This window comes from Staurois parvus, unplaced genomic scaffold (genome assembly GCF_062004578.1).
Source record: "Staurois parvus isolate SC_StPar_1 unplaced genomic scaffold, SC_StPar_1.0 ptg000696l, whole genome shotgun sequence".
NCBI lineage: Eukaryota > Metazoa > Chordata > Amphibia > Anura > Ranidae > Staurois > Staurois parvus.
The window spans coordinates 6,021,687-6,043,079 of record NW_028318492.1 but is presented as its reverse complement, the minus strand read 5'-3'; the positions used below and the strand labels follow the sequence as shown (position 1 = coordinate 6,043,079).

Genomic DNA, 21,393 nt, shown 5'->3' with positions numbered 1-21,393 from the left:
AAGTTTCAGCAGGAAGGTATGCTAACCGTGTGATGCTATATATTGTCAAAACATTATAATTTTAAAACAGTAAAGAAGAGTTTTAAAATTATACTACAAAAAGATATGCCATACTTCTTTAAGAACTGCACTTTGCAGCAAAATGGTAAACTGGATCATTAAGTTACATTCAGATAATTAAATTTAGGGGCTGCTATAAATGGGCATCTTCTATCCAGTGTAGTTGAGAATAACCCAATATAGCACATCATAACAAAAATGAAAAAATGAAGCAGAAAAGGGCCATTATATATATACACCATAAGAGTAAAGATGCATTATGATGGCAATTATGGAGAAATGTACTTTAAAGTAAAAAAATATATATAAAATGATTAGGCAAACAGAGTAAACCAAAGTTTATTTGAGAATTTAGATTTATTGGTTTGAATGTAGAGATTTATAATTAATTCTACATATAATACTGTAGACCAAACCCTATTTCACAAAGCTACACATTCCTTTTACTCTATTTCTTTTTGGCACAAATCTGTTACTAAGAAGATGTCTATGACTGAAAAGGATATGGTCATGTTATTTTTCCTTTGATATTTATTACTCATAAACACAGTATAAACATTTTAAGTTAATACATATAAATATATTTATGTTTAAATGCAAATATATTTTTTTAAGAAAGCAAATGTATTTTGTATTGTGCCCTCTATATTTGATTCTGTTATGCATTCCTTTAGTGTAAACTAAGCATGCAGCTATAAACTATAAAACTATATAAAGTTACATCACAATAGGAGAGAGTATGTAACAATTGGAATTTTGATTTACCAGTAATTTCCTGATCTTGGAGTGCTGTACAGGACACCGTGCTTGTGTGCTTAGACTATTGGTTATATGCAGCTACTTGTAGGGTGTACAGGGTCCCATGATTTCCAAGGGTGGCCCTCAAACTAGTAATGGTGGAAGGGGAAGAAGGATGACCTCTACAAGGGTCCACAGGCAGGGCAAAGGCTGTGGCTTTCAGATAGACCCTGAAAGCCCTGACCACATCTAGGTAATGTAGGGTGATTTCCTTGTCATATTTTGGGGCAGGACAAAAGGAAGAAAAGGATTGGAAAGGATATCCTCACCAAGGTGGAAAGAAGAGATCACCTGGTGTATACAGGAATGTTTTGGTCTCAAAAATCCTAGGAGGAATATCCTTTCAGGATTGGGTTATAGTGGCCTGTTTAGGTTTTGAAAAGCCAGGTGCTGTTAAGTAAAAACTAGTGTGCACCACATCAATCAGTGTGTTCACAGTTGAGAGCATTTGGTATGAGGGCATTGCTTGTACCTCACAAAATGCAAGGGAGGAATATGCTCTGCAGGCTTTGCTACAAAATCAGGATCTTTAATACTTACCTCCATAAAATTGTCAGGGAAAAGAGGTTCCACTTCTGAATACAGAACAAGATAACGTGGAATAATAGACATGTAGCATTTCTGGCCTCTGGAAACTGAAGAGTTTTTTTAAAGAATTCAAACAGAGTGGCAGAGAATCTGCTTTTGTCATATAGGCTGCAGAGAGGGAGCCAGAGTTAGGTAATTGGAGTCATAATAGAACAAGAATGGGAGCAGATCCCCAGTAGACCCTTAGCAGTGGTTTGAGTCTCCCGCAGGCTATCTGCAGAATACATGCTATTCACCCCTTTTTTCCCAGCTCCCTTGTGCCCATGATTCTCCATTGCAAAGTGAGGGAATCCTCAGTAGGGTTCACATGGCTATGGAATGCAGAATGGAAGGGGTTGTGCATGTCTGGATATAGGGATTGCGATTTCAGAAACGTTTACTGTGACTCTATCTCTGTAGAAGATGGCAGTAAGAGTGCAGCAATGTACTCTGTGCATTATTGGTAAAAAAGGTGGGCAGGAAGGCATCATCTGCATTTCTGAGACTAAGTCCAGAATGAAGGAGAAAAAAATGCCAATTTTAAACTGCTTGTACCAACATGCTACGCAGTACAGATTGTGTTAGTAACAGCCAGGAACTAGTGTAAATACATAACGAAACACTGTCTTACCTTATCCACGACACAGGGCCTACTGAAGTTTCAGGCTTTGACTATCACTGTGGGCATACCTGAAGGGGTCTTCAGGGTCTGGAGCCATAGAAATGGAACAAGGCCAAGGACCTATATAGCATCTTGCAGCTAACTACAGAAGTTGCACAATGTGCCAAGGTGAGCACCTAATGCAGGATTGAGTGCCCGAAGCAAACATTACTGGTATGGTGGGGTCCAGGTATGGTCCCCAAGGTACACAGTGAGGGTAACTGATCTGGAAACTATTAGACAGCCATAGGAAATAGGGTTGGGCTTCATATTCAAGTCCAACATAAGTTTGACTTGAACTTGGGCCATTTGTGTGTTTGCTCGCTGTGCCCCACAATGCACTGGGCCCTGACAGTGCACTGTGATTGGCCAAAGCAATGCACCTGACCACAGGTCAGGTGTAATGCTTTAGCCAATCACAGCACATCATGAGGTCACACTTGTGACATCATCACAGTATGTAAGAACTGTCATCCCGGCGCAGCTATCAGATGGCGGGAGCCAGTATCGAAAGCGGAGCAGTTTGTTTGTTTTTTTTCTCCTTTATTTGAGTCGGTGGTGGCAGCATGCATTGTGATTGATGTTGGATCTACTTCGGGGGACATTTTTTTATTTTTGTTTTTAATAAAGGACTTGTCAGAGAATGCCCCCTGTCATTTTTACACTACACTTTTTTTTTGTGAATGGGTAGTGGTACCATGTACCCCATACTCATTCACATGGGGGGGCAGGATCTGGGGGCCCCCTTGTTAAAGGGAGCTTCCAGATTCCAATAAGCCCCCTGCCCACAGACCCCCACAACCACCGGTCATGCCACAGTTGTGGGCAAGAGGCCCTTGTGGCAAAGCACCCCCCCATGTTGAGGGCATGTGGCCTGGTGTGGTTCAGCAGGAGGGGGTGCTCACAGTGTCCAATCACCTGAAGGTAGCTGTATATAACTCATGGTCTAAGAATACAAGCTCTGTGTCCTTCACTGTGTGATGGATATGGTAAAATGCCTATTTGGTTTCCTGTTGAATATATAAATATTTCTATACATTTTATACATAGCTACCTTTATACTTTCATACTTTTTAGATTTCTAAATGTTTTGTATGAATATATATATATATTTTATGTGTATATTTTCTGCTTGCTGGGCTTTGTGGTACTTTAAGAAATCCTTGCTCAAGAAATGTCTGCTCAGCAACCCCTCCCATCGAGTGAACTTAAAGAACAAAGGAATATTTTTCTTTCTATAGCTAAGACCTTGGACGAGATCACGCCTATACTCTGAAGGAGATTGTTTTCATGTAAAGTGACCAATCAAAGACTAATATAATGCTTATGCTGCTCTCACGTGATGTTTGCATCATACTGCATATATAAGCTCTTTCTCATTATAATAAACTAGAAGTGTTCATAGACTGAACTTATGTGTATCAGCGTGAGTCTCTTTCAGTGTGCGCACATTCCAAAGCTAGCAAGATTAAGTAGGACAGGAGCAGATAATCACCAGACTCTTAGTCCTCATCTAAATCAACTGAACAACTAGGTGTTTAGATACAGGAAATTACTATCTAAAGCAATATGCAAACACTGACTTTCTCACAAGGTCATCAGTTATTTCTTCCCCCACACACTGCTCCACCCCAGTTATTCACTACTAAACTTTTGCAGCATTTCAAGTGACTGTCATGACACTCTGACTTTATATATGCTAAATCAAATCTCACTAGGATGCCAATACCCAGTTTCAAAGATGGAAGTATAATTCCTCCTTAAAGAAGCTATTCTGAGGATTTTCCAGTGGACTGCTTTGTTCCCATGCACACTTGACATTTTTACAGCTGCTGTTTTTGGCTTTTGATGTTTTTTTCTACAGCTAGTAAACCCCCCAGCATGTTATCTTATGTGCCCATGCACACATAGACTGTAATCAACATTTTTTGGCTAGGACGTTTTTTGGCTGGAAAAAAACCCAGGACTAGTGGGTTTCTAAAGGATTTCTTAGCTGTAAAAATGCTCTAATGCTGAAAAACGCAACAAAACACGGTAAACCGTCGCAAACCGGCATTTTTGGATGTTTTTTTACCCCCCATATTTTGGGGGGGTAAAAAAGCACAAAAAATCCTAAAAACGCAAATGCGGGAAAACATGGGAAAACGCCACTAATCACAGCAAAATGCTAATGCGAAAATGCTAAAAAAAAGCTGAAAAACTCACGTTTTTAACGTGACTTTACACAGCTAACATTACCAGCGTTAAGAAAACGCCCAGTGTGCATGGAGCCTTAAATGCAAGCCATGTAGCATCATTGATGTGATCCAAATATGCCAAGACATTTATGACAGACTGTGCCCCATTATCAAACATGACTTGCTAACCAATAGTGAAGCTTCAGAACAATGTATTGGGGAAACAGGAAGACTTTTTCGTGTTCAAAGATTTTATTAATTTCAACAGGGGGGAAAAGAAGGGAAATGGGGATATACATTTATTAAACAGAAAATTGCATAAGTACAAAAATAGGCACCAATGACAACAAAGACTTTACAAGAAAGGGGAGGGGATGGCGGTTGTAGTGATAAAGTAACAGTTTTAGGGAATAGAAGATGGTAGAAGCCATTACTTTGGTACATACGAAGTTTTGACAAATAGATATGCACGCTCCCCAATGTAGCGTAGGGGAATCATAATATAGGAAAGGATAAAGTTATACCATATGAATGGGGGGGGGATAATAAAAAGGGAAAAGAACAAAAAAAAAAGTGGAGGGGGGGCAGGTTGGGAAGGTCAGAGGGTAAGAGGGGAGGGGTAAGAAGGGGTAGGTGACTCCACGGTTAGTAGCAGTAAATGGAGGGGAATGTGAGAATGGTAAGGAGTGGTACCAAAGTAGCTTGGGATATTTATTACAGGTTGAGAAGCGAGTCGTCAAAGTTTGGTGGGAGGAAATGCTCTACCCAGGGGTTCCAAACTTTCTTGAATTTAGGGATGGTATCTAAGATTGTGGCTTCTACCTTGGCGTGGATCATAGCCTGGGTGACTTTATTTTTATCCACTGCAATGCATAGTGAGGGAGATTTCCAAGATTTAGCTATGACCTGCTTGGCTGCTGTAGTAACTTGTAGGATAAGTTGGAATTTTGAGTTTGTGACACCAGGGGGGCGTAGGTTGAGCAGCGCGGTGGTCGGGTTTGGTTGGAGAGTTTTTTGCTAAATTTAGATATTATACTAAACACATCCGCCCAGAAGACTTCAACAATCGGGCAGTCCCACCATATATGGAAATGTATGCCCAGGTACGCACAGCCTCTAAAGCAAATAGTTAGGGGTATACTTCGCTATTCTTGCTGGGACTAGGTACCAACGAGTCAGGACTTTGTAGTTGGTTTCTAGGGCTACAATATTTTGCGATGACGATTTAGTATTGGACCAGATGTGGTCCCAATCAGAAGGGTCTAGTTTCCGGCCAAGGTCGTTTGCGTATGTATGAGGGAGGAGACGTAGTGGTCGAAGTTGTGAGGAGGGAGTACAAATATTAGATGAGGCCTTGTCTATGGGGAACTTCGTGACAGGCCCGTTCAAATGGGAACATGGTGTTCATTAGACTGTTTGCTGTGGTGTATGGAGCATAGAAATGTTTCAGTTGTAGATACCGAAATAATTTGAAAGCTGGGAGTTCATGAGTTTCACGTAGTGAGGTAAAGGGTTTAAATTTGTTCCTGAGCATGAAATGGTGGGACCGGATGAGGTTGGCTGAGGTCCAGTGATTGAATACATACGGTGAGGACCAGGCCCGGGGGAAAGGCTGGGTTTCGGAGATATGAGAGTAGAGGATTATGTGGCGACTGTAGAAGATAGCGGGATTTCAGTTTATCCCAAAGAAGCAGAAAGTGAGAAGTGATGGGGTTAGTAACCGAATGGCGGTCAATTGGTCTTAACCATAGCAGGTTAGCAGTAGATAAGGGGTCACACTCTATAGATTCAAGGATACCCCATTGTGGGATTTCGTAGGAAGCATGATATTTCAGTAATTGTGCTATGTGTGCCGCTTGGTAGTATTTACTGATATCTGGGAGACCGAGTCCGCCATTAAGTTTGGGGTTATATAGGGTAGAGCGGGGTACATGGGGCGAACCTTGCCCCAGACGTAGGAAAAAATGCGGTGCTGTAAGGTATGAAGATAATGGGTGGGTACTGGGATTGGGAAAACTTTGAAGAGGTATAAAATTTTGGAGAGAATTGACATCTTCATGACTGCTATTCTGCCTAACCAAGCCAGTGGTAAAGAGGACTATTTGGTCATAAGCGCCGTAAGATGGGCTAACATGGGGGAGTAATTGGCGGTGTAGAGATTCGAAATATTTGGGGTTAGTTTTATACCCAAGAAGGGAATAGAACTTTGTGACCAGGAGAACAGAAGTATCTGTTTCAAGTGGGCCAGATCATTAGGGGGGAGGGAAATATTGAGTGCTATTGACTTCTGGGGGTTAATTTGAAGGCCTGAGAATGAGCCGAACCTATCGAGGAGCCAAGGGAGAGTAGGAGAAGATGTCAAAGGGGAGGTGAGGAAGAGTAAGACATCGTCCGCAAATAGACACAATTTGTGGAGGGTGGCTATCTCGAGTTCACGAACATCCGGGTTGGTCCTAATCAGAAGGGCCAGCGGTTCTATGGCTAAGGCAAAGAGTAGAGGGGACAGGGGGCAGCCCTGTTTAGTGCCACGTAAAACTGGGAACTGAGCAGACCGATGTCCAAGATACTTAATTCTGGCCGAGGGTTCGCAATAGAGGGAGAAGATCCAGGTTAAAAAATGAGGGCCTAAGCCCCATTGACACAGAATATAGTGCAGGTATGGCCACGAAACTGTATCAAATGCCTTCCGGATGTCCAAGGACAGGAAACAGGCAGGAATATTGCGAGATTGAACTATGCGTGCTAAAAGAGTTGCGCATCAGACGTTGTCTCCGGCTTGACGAGTTGGTATAAAGCCCGCTTGGTCATTATGAATTAAAGACCCTATACACAAGTTGAGGCGTGTGGCTAAGATTTTAGCTAGCAATTTGATGTCTATATTGAGGAGGGAAATTGGCCTATAGTTGGACCATTGCGTGTCGTCTGAGTTCGGTTTTGGGATCATGGGATCATCGAGATGTTGGCTTGCACTGTGTCTGGGTTAAAGGTTTGGCCCTATAATATGGCATTGAAGGCATTAGTTAGTACAGGCGTGAGGAGGTGGGCAAATTTTTTGTAATATGTGGCGGTCCTGGGCGTTTACGGGGCTTAAAGAGTTTAATAGCATTTAGGGTTTCAGTTGTGGTGATGGGGTACTCTAACGCTGTTAATTGATGTTCCGAGAGTTTAGGAAAGGTGAAAGGTGAGAGGAAAGGTGAGAGGAGCCAAGAGGGTGTCAGCCTGGGAACAGTCGAAGGGTGTGGAAGAAGAACAGAGTCGTGAGAGATGCTTGTAGAAAACGTGTAGAATGCATTCCGGATTACTAGTGAGGTTATCAGAAGAGGTGCGTAGTCGAATGGGTTTGGTAATCTGGTCAAGCCTATGGAGTGAAAGCGCTAAAAAGGTACCAGGTTTATTGGCTTTGTATAATATTTATGTCGGGATCTACGGAGAGAAAGCTCAGCCTGATCCGTAAGGAGAAGATCAAGGGCCAGTCGAGATTGTTCAAGGACTTCTCGGTTGGCAGGGGAAGGGGTCGCCTGGAAGGCTTGATGGGATTGGTCATATGTCTGTTCTAGGAGAAGGCGTTGTCATCTCTTTTCTTTGTTTAAGAAGGATGTTTTACTAATGCAGAACCCACGGAGTACAGGTTTATGCGCTTCCCAAAGAAGGAGAGGGGAGATGTCTGGAGTTTGGTTTAGAGATAGGTAGTCTTTGAGCGCGGTTTCGATATCCGAGCAGTGTGTCAGGTTTGCTAGGAAATTTTTGTTGATGATCCTGGAGGGATCAGCGTGGGATGGGACCAAAGAGGCAATGGAAGTAAGCACAGCACAGTGGTCCAACCAGGGAATTGGGAGAATTTAGGAGGCCAGTATTTGGGGGGAAGAGCTAGCAGTCATAAAGATGTAATCTATTCTTGAGAATGTCTTATGAGGATGGGAATAGAAGGTGTATTGGCGTTTTATCGGTTTGAGTTCTCTCCAGGTATCTATCACGGAGTAACGTTGTAATATGGCATGGAGGGTTTGTTTGGAGGGGGGCAGAGGGGGAGGTTGGGGGGACTTGTCTAGGAAGGGGCATATCGTGCAGTTTGAATCTCCACAGACTAACAGTAGGTGGGAAAGAAATGGCAAGGGACCTTGGTTTGGGGCGCAATACGTTGCGATGGTGACTTCAAAGTCAAGAAGTTGCCCAGTTAGCAGGAGATAACGACCTTCAGGGTCTCTAATCTCAGTATGTAGTGTGAATGGCGTCGTACGGTGGAAGGCAATGAGTACCCCTCTGCGTTTGGTAGCGGCAGAGGCTGTATAGACCTGTGGGTAACGGGGGCTAAAGAATTTGGGAGTTGAGGAGGGAGAATAGTGCGTCTCTTGAAGTCAGACTGAATGGGCTTTGTATGAAGCAAAGGAGTGGAATGCTTTGTTGTGCTTCTGCGGTATATTAAGGCCCTGAACATTCAGGGTGAGAATATTTAAGGAACCCATGGGGAGAGCGTGTGGTGAATCAGATAGTAAGATGGTACCAGTTGGAAGGGAATCTGGCAGTCTAGGTATGAGACTGTGGAGAGGGACAAGGAGCCAGGCAGAGATGTGGAGTCATGTAGGGGGGAAAGGGAGAGGACAGAGATAGGGAAGGGTATCGGGAGAGGAATATAGTGGACCATACTAGGGCAAGGAGGTGGTCCCCGGAATCACCCGGAAATGGTCTGGGGTGCAGTAATAGCCAGAGTTGTATCAAAAACGCGATACCAGAGGGGCTAGTGGTGAGTGCCGCAATGCGATCCTGGGGGAATAAAGAACATCAGGATTGGCAAACAGGAGAGTCAGAGGGTCCTGGGCTCGGGCGGCATTGGCCATCCAGGTAGGTCAGCAGAGATGGGAGGATGAAATCTTCCGTGCCGCTAGAACCAAGGATCCCGTACATAAGTTCAAACATAAGCATTTAAAAATTAGACCAACAGGTAGCATATAAGGCACAACAAGCACTTAACAGTAGAGGCAAAAGAATAGGATGGCCTGTAATAAACGGGGCATCAAGAAAGTTTTCCTCAGTATATGTTGAAACATTGAGAGAGAAAAAGGGGGAACAAAAAGGAGGCCAAAAGGACAGTATGAGCCCTAAGGGCTAATATAAGGATACGGATGCTTAGCGTCTGCATCTAAGTGAGGGGTGAGAGGAACAGACACCATGGGTGTCAACTATGGTAGTATCAGAGTCCCACTCTGTTGTGTGTAAGCTGTAGGGTGAAGGATGACTGGTGAGATTCAGTCCATGGAATCTTGTGGAGATGGAGCAGGTGATGAAAAACGTCCTCGTTTTTGGGTGTTGAGTTGACTGTTGGTGAGGTGTGGCGGGCGGGATTTCTGCGGTGAGCATGAGGCTGATCTCCATCTGGAACTTTCTGCTGGTGTTGATTGAGGGTGCAGCTGGAGGTTCCGCAGGGTGTTATGCAATTCATCAGGCTTCTTGCAGATGTAGTCTCGGGCCTGGTAACGGAAATGCACTGCGAAGGGAAAGCTCCATTTGTATGGAATGCCATGCTGTTGGAACGCTTGTAGATGTGGTTTCATGGCCCTTCGCTTGGTGAGTGATGGTAGTGGAACAGAGGTCTTGGAAAAGCTGGTAGGTGTGGCCCTGGAATGTGAGGGATTCTGCATTCGGGCAGCTTGTAGAAGTTGCTTTTTAGTGCGAAAGAAGTGGAGCTTGGCTATGATATCGTGTGGTAGACCGCCGGTGCGTCTTGGAGCTAGTGCACTGTGAACCCTTTCCATTTTTCTAGGCGTTCTATCGGAATAGCTGGGGTGAGCTCTTGGAATAACGCTGTGACAGCTGATTGGACGTCAATAACCAACTTAGGAAGGCCACGGATTTGCACATTTGAGCGCCTAGCCCGATTCTCAAAGTCCTCTAGACGCGTTTGCAGTGTCACATTTTCATCAATCAAAAGGTCAAGGTCATCTGCATGTGTCTGACATGAGGCGTCAAGGTCGTCCACTCTCTGTTCCAGGTCAGCAGTGCATTGCCCAAGTTCGCGGATTTCTCTGGACAGCTTCTCTGTGATGCAGTCAGAGGTCTGTTTCATTGCTTTGTGCAGCATTTTCTCAAAGCGCATGAGAAGGTCAGGAGTAGTAAGATCAGGGGTTGAAGCATGTATGGGGGTCTCTGGGTCAACATCAGACTCACCCTCAGATGTGTAGGGATGGCTTGGTTGCTCTGTCTGCAGGGCTGCAAAATTCTGTGATGCCTGCTTGCTGCCAGGAAAGGGTGCGGTGGCCATCTTGGAGGAGGCTCGTGCTAGGGCCTCCTAATTAGGTTTGCTGGGTGGTGGAGCTTGGTGCCAGGATGCTCCCCTGACCATGCTGGCATGTGGCAGGGGGGTTGCTACGGCAACCAGAGCCGTTTATGTGACGGTGCGGGTCAGGATCGGGCGGCTGGCTTCCCTGCAGTGTGGCGGAGCCTCAGGGAGACATGTCCGTCCCGCCGGCCGCGCCCAGGAAGACTTTTTCACAAGCAGATTTCATAGGTGACTAGGTTTAAAAGGTGACCTTCACCAAAAAAATCACTATGCAGGTAAAGAGGGTCTGCAGCAAATAACAAACTGTGCGGCTTTGAAGAATGTTGGATAATGCCCTTACTAAAGATGTAGTACTGCTATTTCCCTCCCAAAGCCTGGCATTCTCAAAGATGGCATCCACTGACCTGTCTTGTTCGTAAGACATTGATCACAATAAAGTGGTTAGACTGAGAACAAATCTGGTGTCACCCCCAATATAGTTCAAAATGCTGCACAAGAGTTAAGCCTGTCACACCTGAAGTTGACCACAGACTCTGCAATGTTGTTTGAATTCTGTTCAATGTACAAAATACTATGCAGAGCTCTGAAGATATACCATACACTTTCCACCAATCTATTGTTCACAGCATTTTCAGTTGCTGTTTTATACCAACTCTTCACATTTGAATATATGGATTGGGTCTAAGGTAAACATGGCACCCTAAAAGATGGTACACACGACTAGAAGTTGTATGTGATAAGTCTTGAAAGTGATACTTTCACAGTTTTCTAAAACATTCACCACTGGAAAACAGAAACTGGAAGTTAATTGCCTCTGAAACTATGGGTATGCTCTAAAAGAGATGATCCAACCACAACTCACAATTTATGGTGTATGTTTAGAGTGGCTTGTAATTTTACATCAGATAACTAAGATCTATTGCATGGCATGCCTCAAGTGTTCATATTCATGTCCCTTGCAAGGTTTCTTAGTCTTGAAACAAATGTCTGACATGCAGCAGAATTCATAACTAAATATCAAACATTGTGATATCAAAACACTTCATCAGCCACAAAAGATTGAAGCCCAGTCATCAAGAAGGATACATTGTAAAAGTGTACATAATGAAGCCATGTGATGTAACTTACTATTGGAATATCTTGTATCAGTGCTTCACCAGCCGGGGTAATAAATTCAAACTCTGTTTCTGAGCTGCTTGGATTGACGACACACTCGATCATATAAACTCGTACATCATGAGAGGAATGAAGCAAAATCTTGCAGGTATATCGGCCAGGTTTTTCAGGGACAAATTTCAGTGGGAATGAAATACCATTTTCTTTATCTAGAAAAAAAAGAAACAAATGAGGTACATTATTCATCCAGATTTAATACTTACTGCAAATATGGCATGAAATATACACAATTTATCACACTTCCCCATCATGATCCAGGTTATTCATTCGTCAAACAAAATGTAGACACTATGTGTGACACATTAGCATAGAAACTGCCATTTTTTAGATATATACCCGTACTTTTAATTTTAATTTGTATATCAAATGCAATTATAAGTAATAATGTAGATTTGGCATAGATACTCAAACATTACAATTAGAGATGAGCGAATCGAAGTATCCGAAGTGGAATTCGAGTCGAATATCGGAAAAATTTCGATTCGTGCCGAATCCGAAAAATAGCCTAATTCGGACGCGCGAATCGAAATTTTTCAGAAAATGGCGGCTGACATGTGCGGCGACGGAGCGGGGATGTCTGGGAAGGCGCGCTGACCCATAATGCATTCCTCAACTACATGTGATCGCATCAGCCTATCAGCAGCCAGCCAGCCAGCACTGTGTAATGGTCGAGCTATAAATAGCGGCCATTTTGGAATTCTTCATTTGCCTGCAGTTATTGAACAGAGGCAGACCGCTCTGTACTAGGGACAGGGACAGAGTTAGGGCCACAGAAACAACAATTGGGGACAGAGAAAAGTTACTTAGGGACAGAGAACCATTACTCAGGGACACAGACTTGTTAATGAGGGCCACAGAATCGTTATTTAGGGACAAAGAAACGCTAGTTAGGGCCACAGAATTCATAATCAGGGACAGACAGAATTGTTACTCAGTGCCAGAGAATTGTTACTTAGGGCCACAGAAACGTTATTAGGGCCACAGAATTGTTACTCAGGGACAGACAGAATTGTTACTGAGTGCCAGAGAATTGTTACTCAGGGACAGACAGAATTGTTACTGAGTGCCAGAGAATTGTTACTTAGGGCCACAGAAACTTTAATTAGGGCCACAGAATTTTTACTCAGGGACAGACAGAATTGTTACTGAGTGCCAGAGAATTGTTACTCAGGGACAGACAGAATTGTTACTGAGTGCCAGAGAATTGTTACTCAGGGCCACAGAAACTTTACTTAGGGCCACAGAATTTTTACTCAGGGACAGACAGAATTGTTACTGAGTGCCAGAGAATTGTTACTCAGGGACAGACAGAATTGTTACTGAGTGCCAGAGAATTGTTACTTAGGGCCACAGAAACTTTACTTAGGGCCACAGAATTGTTACTCGCACAGACACAGAATTGTTACTCGCACAGACACAGAATTGTTACTGAAGGCCACAGAACTGTTACTTAGGGCCACAGAATTGTTACTCGCACAGACACAGAATTGTTACTTGCACAGACACAGAACTGTTACTGAGGGCCACAGAACTGTTACTTAGGGACAAAGAAACGCTAGTTAGGGCCACAGAATTCATACTCAGGGACAGACAGAATTGTTACGGAGTGCCAGAGAATTGTTACTCAGGGACAGACAGAATTGTTACGGAGTGCCAGAGAATTGTTACTCAGGGACAGACAGAATTGTTACTGAGTGCCAGAGAATTGTTACTTAGGGTCACAGAAACTTTAATTAGGGCCACAGAATTTTTACTCAGGGACAGACAGAATTGTTACTGAGTGCCAGAGAATTGTTACTCAGGGACAGACAGAATTGTTACCGAGTGCCAGAGAATTGTTACTCAGGGACAGACAGAATTGTTACTGAGTGCCAGAGAATTGTTACTTAGGGCCACAGAAACTTTAATTAGGGCCACAGAATTTTTACTCAGGGACAGACAGAATTGTTACTGAGTGCCAGAGAATTGTTACTCAGGGACAGACAGAATTGTTACGGAGTGCCAGAGAATTGTTACTCAGGGCCACAGAAACTTTACTTAGGGCCACAGAATTTTTACTCAGGGACAGACAGAATTGTTACTGAGTGCCAGAGAATTGTTACTCAGGGACAGACAGAATTGTTACTGAGTGCCAGAGAATTGTTACTTAGGGCCACAGAAACTTTAATTAGGGCCACAGAATTTTTACTCAGGGACAGACAGAATTGTTACTGAGTGCCAGAGAATTGTTACTCAGGGACAGACAGAATTGTTACCGAGTGCCAGAGAATTGTTACTCAGGGACAGACAGAATTGTTACTGAGTGCCAGAGAATTGTTACTTAGGGCCACAGAAACTTTAATTAGGGCCACAGAATTTTTACTCAGGGACAGACAGAATTGTTACTGAGTGCCAGAGAATTGTTACTCAGGGACAGACAGAATTGTTACGGAGTGCCAGAGAATTGTTACTCAGGGCCACAGAAACTTTACTTAGGGCCACAGAATTTTTACTCAGGGACAGACAGAATTGTTACTGAGTGCCAGAGAATTGTTACTCAGGGACAGACAGAATTGTTACTGAGTGCCAGAGAATTGTTACTCAGGGACAGACAGAATTGTTACTGAGTGCCAGATAATTGTTACTCAGGGCCCCAGAAACTTTACTTAGGGCCACAGAATTTTTACTCAGGGACAGACAGAATTGTTACTGAGTGCCAGAGAATTGTTACTCAGGGACAGACAGAATTGTTACTGAGTGCCAGAGAATTGTTACTTAGGGCCACAGAAACTTTAATTAGGGCCACAGAATTTTTACTCAGGGACAGACAGAATTGTTACTGAGTGCCAGAGAATTGTTACTCAGGGACAGACAGAATTGTTACGGAGTGCCAGAGAATTGTTACTCAGGGCCACAGAAACTTTACTTAGGGCCACAGAATTTTTACTCAGGGACAGACAGAATTGTTACTGAGTGCCAGAGAATTGTTACTCAGGGACAGACAGAATTGTTACGGAGTGCCAGAGAATTGTTACTTAGGGCCACAGAAACTTTACTTAGGGCCACAGAATTTTTACTCAGGGACAGACAGAATTGTTACTGAGTGCCAGAGAATTGTTACTCAGGGACAGACAGAATTGTTACCGAGTGCCAGAGAATTGTTACTCAGGGACAGACAGAATTGTTACTGAGTGCCAGAGAATTGTTACTTAGGGCCACAGAAACTTTAATTAGGGCCACAGAATTTTTACTCAGGGACAGACAGAATTGTTACTGAGTGCCAGAGAATTGTTACTCAGGGACAGACAGAATTGTTACGGAGTGCCAGAGAATTGTTACTCAGGGCCACAGAAACTTTACTTAGGGCCACAGAATTTTTACTCAGGGACAGACAGAATTGTTACTGAGTGCCAGAGAATTGTTACTCAGGGACAGACAGAATTGTTACTGAGTGCCAGAGAATTGTTACTCAGGGACAGACAGAATTGTTACTGAGTGCCAGATAATTGTTACTCAGGGCCCCAGAAACTTTACTTAGGGCCACAGAATTTTTACTCAGGGACAGACAGAATTGTTACTGAGTGCCAGAGAATTGTTACTCAGGGACAGACAGAATTGTTACTGAGTGCCAGAGAATTGTTACTTAGGGCCACAGAAACTTTAATTAGGGCCACAGAATTTTTACTCAGGGACAGACAGAATTGTTACCGAGTGCCAGAGAATTGTTACTCAGGGACAGACAGAATTGTTACTGAGTGCCAGAGAATTGTTACTTAGGGCCACAGAAACTTTAATTAGGGCCACAGAATTTTTACTCAGGGACAGACAGAATTGTTACTGAGTGCCAGAGAATTGTTACTCAGGGACAGACAGAATTGTTACCGAGTGCCAGAGAATTGTTACTCAGGGACAGACAGAATTGTTACTGAGTGCCAGAGAATTGTTACTTAGGGCCACAGAAACTTTAATTAGGGCCACAGAATTTTTACTCAGGGACAGACAGAATTGTTACTGAGTGCCAGAGAATTGTTACTCAGGGACAGACAGAATTGTTACGGAGTGCCAGAGAATTGTTACTCAGGGCCACAGAAACTTTACTTAGGGCCACAGAATTTTTACTCAGGGACAGACAGAATTGTTACTGAGTGCCAGAGAATTGTTACTCAGGGACAGACAGAATTGTTACGGAGTGCCAGAGAATTGTTACTCAGGGACAGACAGAATTGTTACCGAGTGCCAGAGAATTGTTACTCAGGGACAGACAGAATTGTTACTGAGTGCCAGAGAATTGTTACTTAGGGCCACAGAAACTTTAATTAGGGCCACAGAATTTTTACTCAGGGACAGACAGAATTGTTACTGAGTGCCAGAGAATTGTTACTCAGGGACAGACAGAATTGTTACGGAGTGCCAGAGAATTGTTACTCAGGGCCACAGAAACATTACTTAGGGCCAGAGAATTTTTACTCAGGGACAGACAGAATTGTTACTGAGCGCCAGAGAATTGTTACTCAGGGACAGACAGAATTGTTACGGAGTGCCAGATAATTGTTACTCAGGGCCCCAGAAACTTTACTTAGGGCCACAGAATTTTTACTCAGGGACAGACAGAATTGTTACTGAGTGCCAGAGAATTGTTACTCAGGGACAGACAGAATTGTTACTGAGTGCCAGAGAATTGTTACTTAGGGCCACAGAAACTTTACTTAGGGCCACAGAATTGTTACTCGCACAGACACAGAATTGTTACTGAGGGCCACAGAACTGTTACTTGGGGCCACAGAAACGTTAATCAGGGACACAGAATTGTTACTGAGGGCCACAGAACTGTTACTTAGGGCCACAGAATTGTTACTCGCACAGACACAGAATTGTTACTCAGGGACACAGAATTGTTACTCAGGGACACATAATCGTTTAATTAAAGAGTATGTCAGACAACATGCAGAGGAGTGGCAGAGGAGGCAATGTTTTAGGAGCGAGCAGACGTGGCAGCAGAGGAAGGGGTCGAGGCAGCACTATTCGCAGTCAGAGGCCAGTGCTCCCGGTGTCATCCAGCGGTCGTGTCTCCACCGACAACCCTGCCGTCGTCGATTGGTTGGCTCGGTCGTCTTCCTCTTCCCAGGTCACCTCTGACACCTACAGCCAACGGTCGGTGGGTACGTCAGACACAACCGTTAGTTGGCATGGCCCGGGACCAAGCCCACTGAAATCACGTGTCCTCTACCTGCCCCTGTCCTTTGGTGTTCCCTCACCAAGCGAAGTATCGCATGCTGTGGGCTCAGCCCCACTGTACAGTGAGGAAGAGCTAACAGAGGGCGGTCAGGAACGGGGGGAGACATCCGCCTTTTCAGCAGCCAGGCGAAGAAGTAGTGGCGAGGAGAGTGGCTCGGTAGCCGGTCTAGAGACAGGTCTGTCTCCTGACCCACACGCAGCCGAGGGGGCTAGTAGTGAGGCGGAGACCCTACTTGATGATGAGGAGGTTGATCGCACTTGGCAGCCTCGTCGTCATCAGGCAATTTCTTCCGCATCATCAGGAGAAGAGGGTGGCAGCTTGGCAGCGAGCAAAACAGTCGGTGGGTTGCCCAGGAGACAGCAGCAGGGTCGCAGCAGTGTCAGTGGAGCCAAACGTCCACGGAGTAGAGCACCAGCTCCACTGCAGCCTACCACCACGGCCAGTAGTGGTGCCGGTGTGCACGGAGGAAGCAGCAGTCAGCCAGTGAGGAGTATCGGGGGCAAAGTTTCCTACTCGGCGGTGTGGCAATTTTTCGTCAAGCCGCCCGAGGAAGTAAACGTAGCCGTATGTCGACTATGTGGCCAGAAAGTCAAGCGTGGCCAGGGGGCCCATGTTGGGACTACAGCGTTGCGGCAGCATATGCAGCGTCGCCATTTGGTGGCCTGGGAAAACCGTGATAAAGATACGGCGGTTCTGCCCGCCCCAGCCCCCGCTCCATCACCCGCTCCGTTACTTGCTCCGTCACCCGACGTCAATCGCCCTCCATCAGCCAGTCAAGGCTCCAACACCTCTGCTGAGGGGAGTTGTCGCTCGTTGGCATCTTCCGCTCGTTCAGATGCTCCTTCTCCTGCTACTCCTCTTCACGGATTCCGTCAGCAGTCTTTCTTGGAATCCGTTTCCAAGAGACAACAGTTTGCGAGCACGCACCCGACGGTGCAAAAGCTGAACGTCCTCCTGTCCAAGTTGCTGGTGCTGCAGTCCCTCCCTTTCCAAGTGGTGGACTCAGCACCTTTCAGAGAAATGATGGCTTGTGCCGCGCCGCGGTGGAGAGTGCCAAGCCGTCATTTCTTCGCCAAAAAGGCAGTGCCAGCCCTGCATTCACATGTAGAAGACATGGTGGGCCAGTCTTTGAGCATGTCGGTCTCTGCCAAAGTGCACGGCAGCGCCGACGTGTGGAGCTGTAACTACGGTCAGGGACAGTACATGTCATTTACGGCCCACTGGGTGAACGTGGTGCCGTCACAGCCGCACCAGCAACTTGGACAGGTCACGCCGCTTTTGCCTCCACGTTTGCACGTCCTTGGTCCGGCAAAGATGTCCGCCTCTACCACCTCTTCTTCCGCCGTGTCCTCAGCCGCCACCCCCGTGCCAAGTCCCATTACCCGACCGGCATATCACATGTGCAGGGCGCAACGGTGTCACGCTGTTCTGCACCTGGTATGCCTTGGCGAACGTAGTCACACAGGGGAGGAACTTCTGAGTGTAATGAACAGAGAAATCGACAGATGGCTGTCTCCGCGCAAACTGAAAATCGGAACCATGTTGACCGACAACGGAAAGAACATGGTGTCTGCTCTGCGTCAAGGAAGGTTGTGCCATGCGCCATGCATGGCTCACGTGTTCAATCTGGTTGTCAAGCGGTTCTTAAAATCCACCATCCCACTGCAAGACATCCTTAAAATGTCACGTAAACTTTGCATGCATTTCAGCCATTCCTACACCGCAAAGCACACCCTCCTTGAGCTGCAGCGGCAGAACGGAATTCCACAGCATCGCCTGATCTGCGACGTTGCAACAAGGTGGAATTCAACCCTACACATGTTAGACCGCCTTTACGAACAGCGAAAGGCCATCACCGATTTCCTGATGTTACAAGCGGATAAAGGTACTCCCCTGTGTAACTTCGATGTCAGCCATTGGCAGCTCATGCATGACACCTGCCGCTTGCTCAGGCCCTTTGAGGAGGCCACGCTATTCGTGAGTCGGCAGGACTATGGGATGAACGACGTCATTCCTCTGTTGCACGTCCTTGAACAAATGCTGTTAACAATGGCTGGTCAGGGTGCGGTAGACGTGGCGCACAGATCTCAACGCCACATGACCCCTGTGGGGGCAGGACAGGAAGAAGAGGAGGAGGTAGAGGAGGACATTTGTGCTCAGGAATTATTGAGTGAAATGGGTGGTTTTTCCACTCAGCGGACAGGAGTGGAGGAGCAGGAGCATCTGGTAGAGGAGGAGGAGGAGGAGACAGAGGACCCAGACGCACCGTGGCAGTATGCTGTGGAGATGGAGGCAGGGAGTCCCTCGCATTCCTTGGCACAAATGGCCCATAGCATGCTCGGTTGCTTGCGTAGCGACAGCCGAATAATAACCATCAGACAGAGGGATGACTTTTGGCTGTCCACCTTGTTGGACCCTCGCTACCGTTCCAAAATGGTGGCCTTTTTCACACCTGCTGAGAGGGAGGCCAAAATAACGTACTATAAAAACCACCTATGTAGTCAGTTGGTCTCTGCCTTTGTGCGCCAACGTCCATCCTCAGACACTGTGGGCCCTGTGCGCTCGCGTTCCGCTGCCATGGCAGCAGGGGAGGGGTGGGGTGGTAGGAGCAGTGGCAGCTCCACCAGCAGCAGCTGCCTCAGTCTGCAGTCGATGATGAGTAGCTTTCTTCACCAGCGCAGTGAGGAAACTACTAACCAGCCGCAGCAGCAGCAGCAGCATCAGGTGGACCTGGAGCAGGACCTCAAACAACAGGCTTGGGCCTACTTGGACAGCACCCTGCCAACCGAGGTAGACAATCCCCTTGACTACTGGGCAACGAAACTTGACCTTTGGCCCCAACTAGCTGAATTTGCCCTTGAAAGGCTGTCATGCCCAGCCAGTAGCGTGGCATCGGAGCGCGTGTTTAGTGCGGCAGGAGGTATTGTAACTCCGCGGAGGACACGACTGTCCACCCAAAGTGTGGAGAGACTCACGTTTGTGAAAATGAATCAGGCGTGGATTAGTCTGGATTTCAAACCACCAGTTCCTGACACAACTGACTAAATCCGCCATGAATCATGCCTCAAACATGTGCCACTTTGAGGTCTCCTCACACACTGCTGGTGTGTAGAATTTTTTGACATAGGGTGCTGGCAGATTATGGGCCTCCTATAGCTGCTGCCAGGCCCCTAATCTGCCATAGGCCCCTATATACCGCTTCCTCATGCTGCTGCCAGGTCCAGAGTCTCTCATGCCATGTGCCACTTTCAGGTCTCCTCACACTGCTGGTGTGTAGAATTTTTTGACATAGGGTGCTGGCAGATTAAGGGCCTCCCATAGCTGCTGCCAGGCCCCTAATCTGCCATGGGCCCCTATATACCGCCTCCTCATGCTGCTGCCAGGTCCAGAGTCTGTCATGGGTCCCTGTACGGCCTCCCATTGCTGCTGTCTCCATCGCCACACTCTGCCATGTGCCACTTTCAGGTCTCCTCACACACTGCTGGTGTGTAGAATTTTTTGACATAGGGTGCTGGCAGATTATGGGCCTCCCATTGCTGCTGCCAGGCCCCTAATCTGCCATAGGCCCCTATATACCGCTTCCTCATGCTGCTGCCAGGTCCAGAGTCTCTCATGCCATGTGCCACTTTCAGGTCTCCTCACACTGCTGGTGTGTAGAATTTTTTGACATAGGGTGCTGGCAGATTAAGGGCCTCCCATAGCTGCTGCCAGGCCCCTAATCTGCCATAGGCCCCTATATACCGCCTCCTCATGCTGCTGCCAGGTCCAGAGTCTGTCATGGGTCCCTGTACGGCCTCCCATTGCTGCTGTCTCCATCGCCACACTCTGCCATGTGCCACTTTCAGGTCTCCTCACACACTGCTGGTGTGTAGAATTTTTTGACATAGGGTGCTGGCAGATTAAGGGCCTCCCATAGCTGCTGCCAGGCCCCTAATCTGCCATGGGCCCCTATATACCGCCTCCTCATGCTGCTGCCAGGTCCAGAGTCTGTCATGGGTCCCTGTACGGCCTCCCATTGCTGCTGTCTCCATCGCCACACTCTGCCATGTGCCACTTTCAGGTCTCCTCACACACTGCTGGTGTGTAGAATTTTTTGACATAGGGTGCTGGCAGATTAAGGGCCTCCCATAGCTGCTGCCAGGCCCCTAATCTGCCATAGGCCCCTATATACCGCCTCCTCATGCTGCTGCCAGGTCCAGAGTCTGTCATGGGTCCCTGTACGGCCTCCCATTGCTGCTGTCTCCATCGCCACACTCTGCCATGTGCCACTTTCAGGTCTCCTCACACACTGCTGGTGTGTAGAATTTTTTGACATAGGGTGCTGGCAGATTAAGGGCCTCCCATAGCTGCTGCCAGGCCCCTAATCTGCCATGGGCCCCTATATACCGCCTCCTCATGCTGCTGCCAGGTCCAGAGTCTGTCATGGGTCCCTGTACGGCCTCCCATTGCTGCTGTCTCCATCGCC

At 46.3% G+C, this 21,393-nt stretch overlaps 1 protein-coding gene across 1 annotated transcript in view; it reads right to left on the bottom strand.

Annotated features, from left to right (window-relative positions):
- CFAP47 (cilia and flagella associated protein 47) overlaps positions 1-21,393 on the bottom strand; it is a 772,366-nt gene that overhangs the window by 283,300 nt on the left and 467,673 nt on the right. The window contains exon 47 of the mRNA XM_089653003.1: positions 11,666-11,862. Coding sequence (XP_089509129.1) covers positions 11,666-11,862 — 197 coding nt within the window. The remainder of the gene's footprint in view (positions 1-11,665; positions 11,863-21,393) is intronic.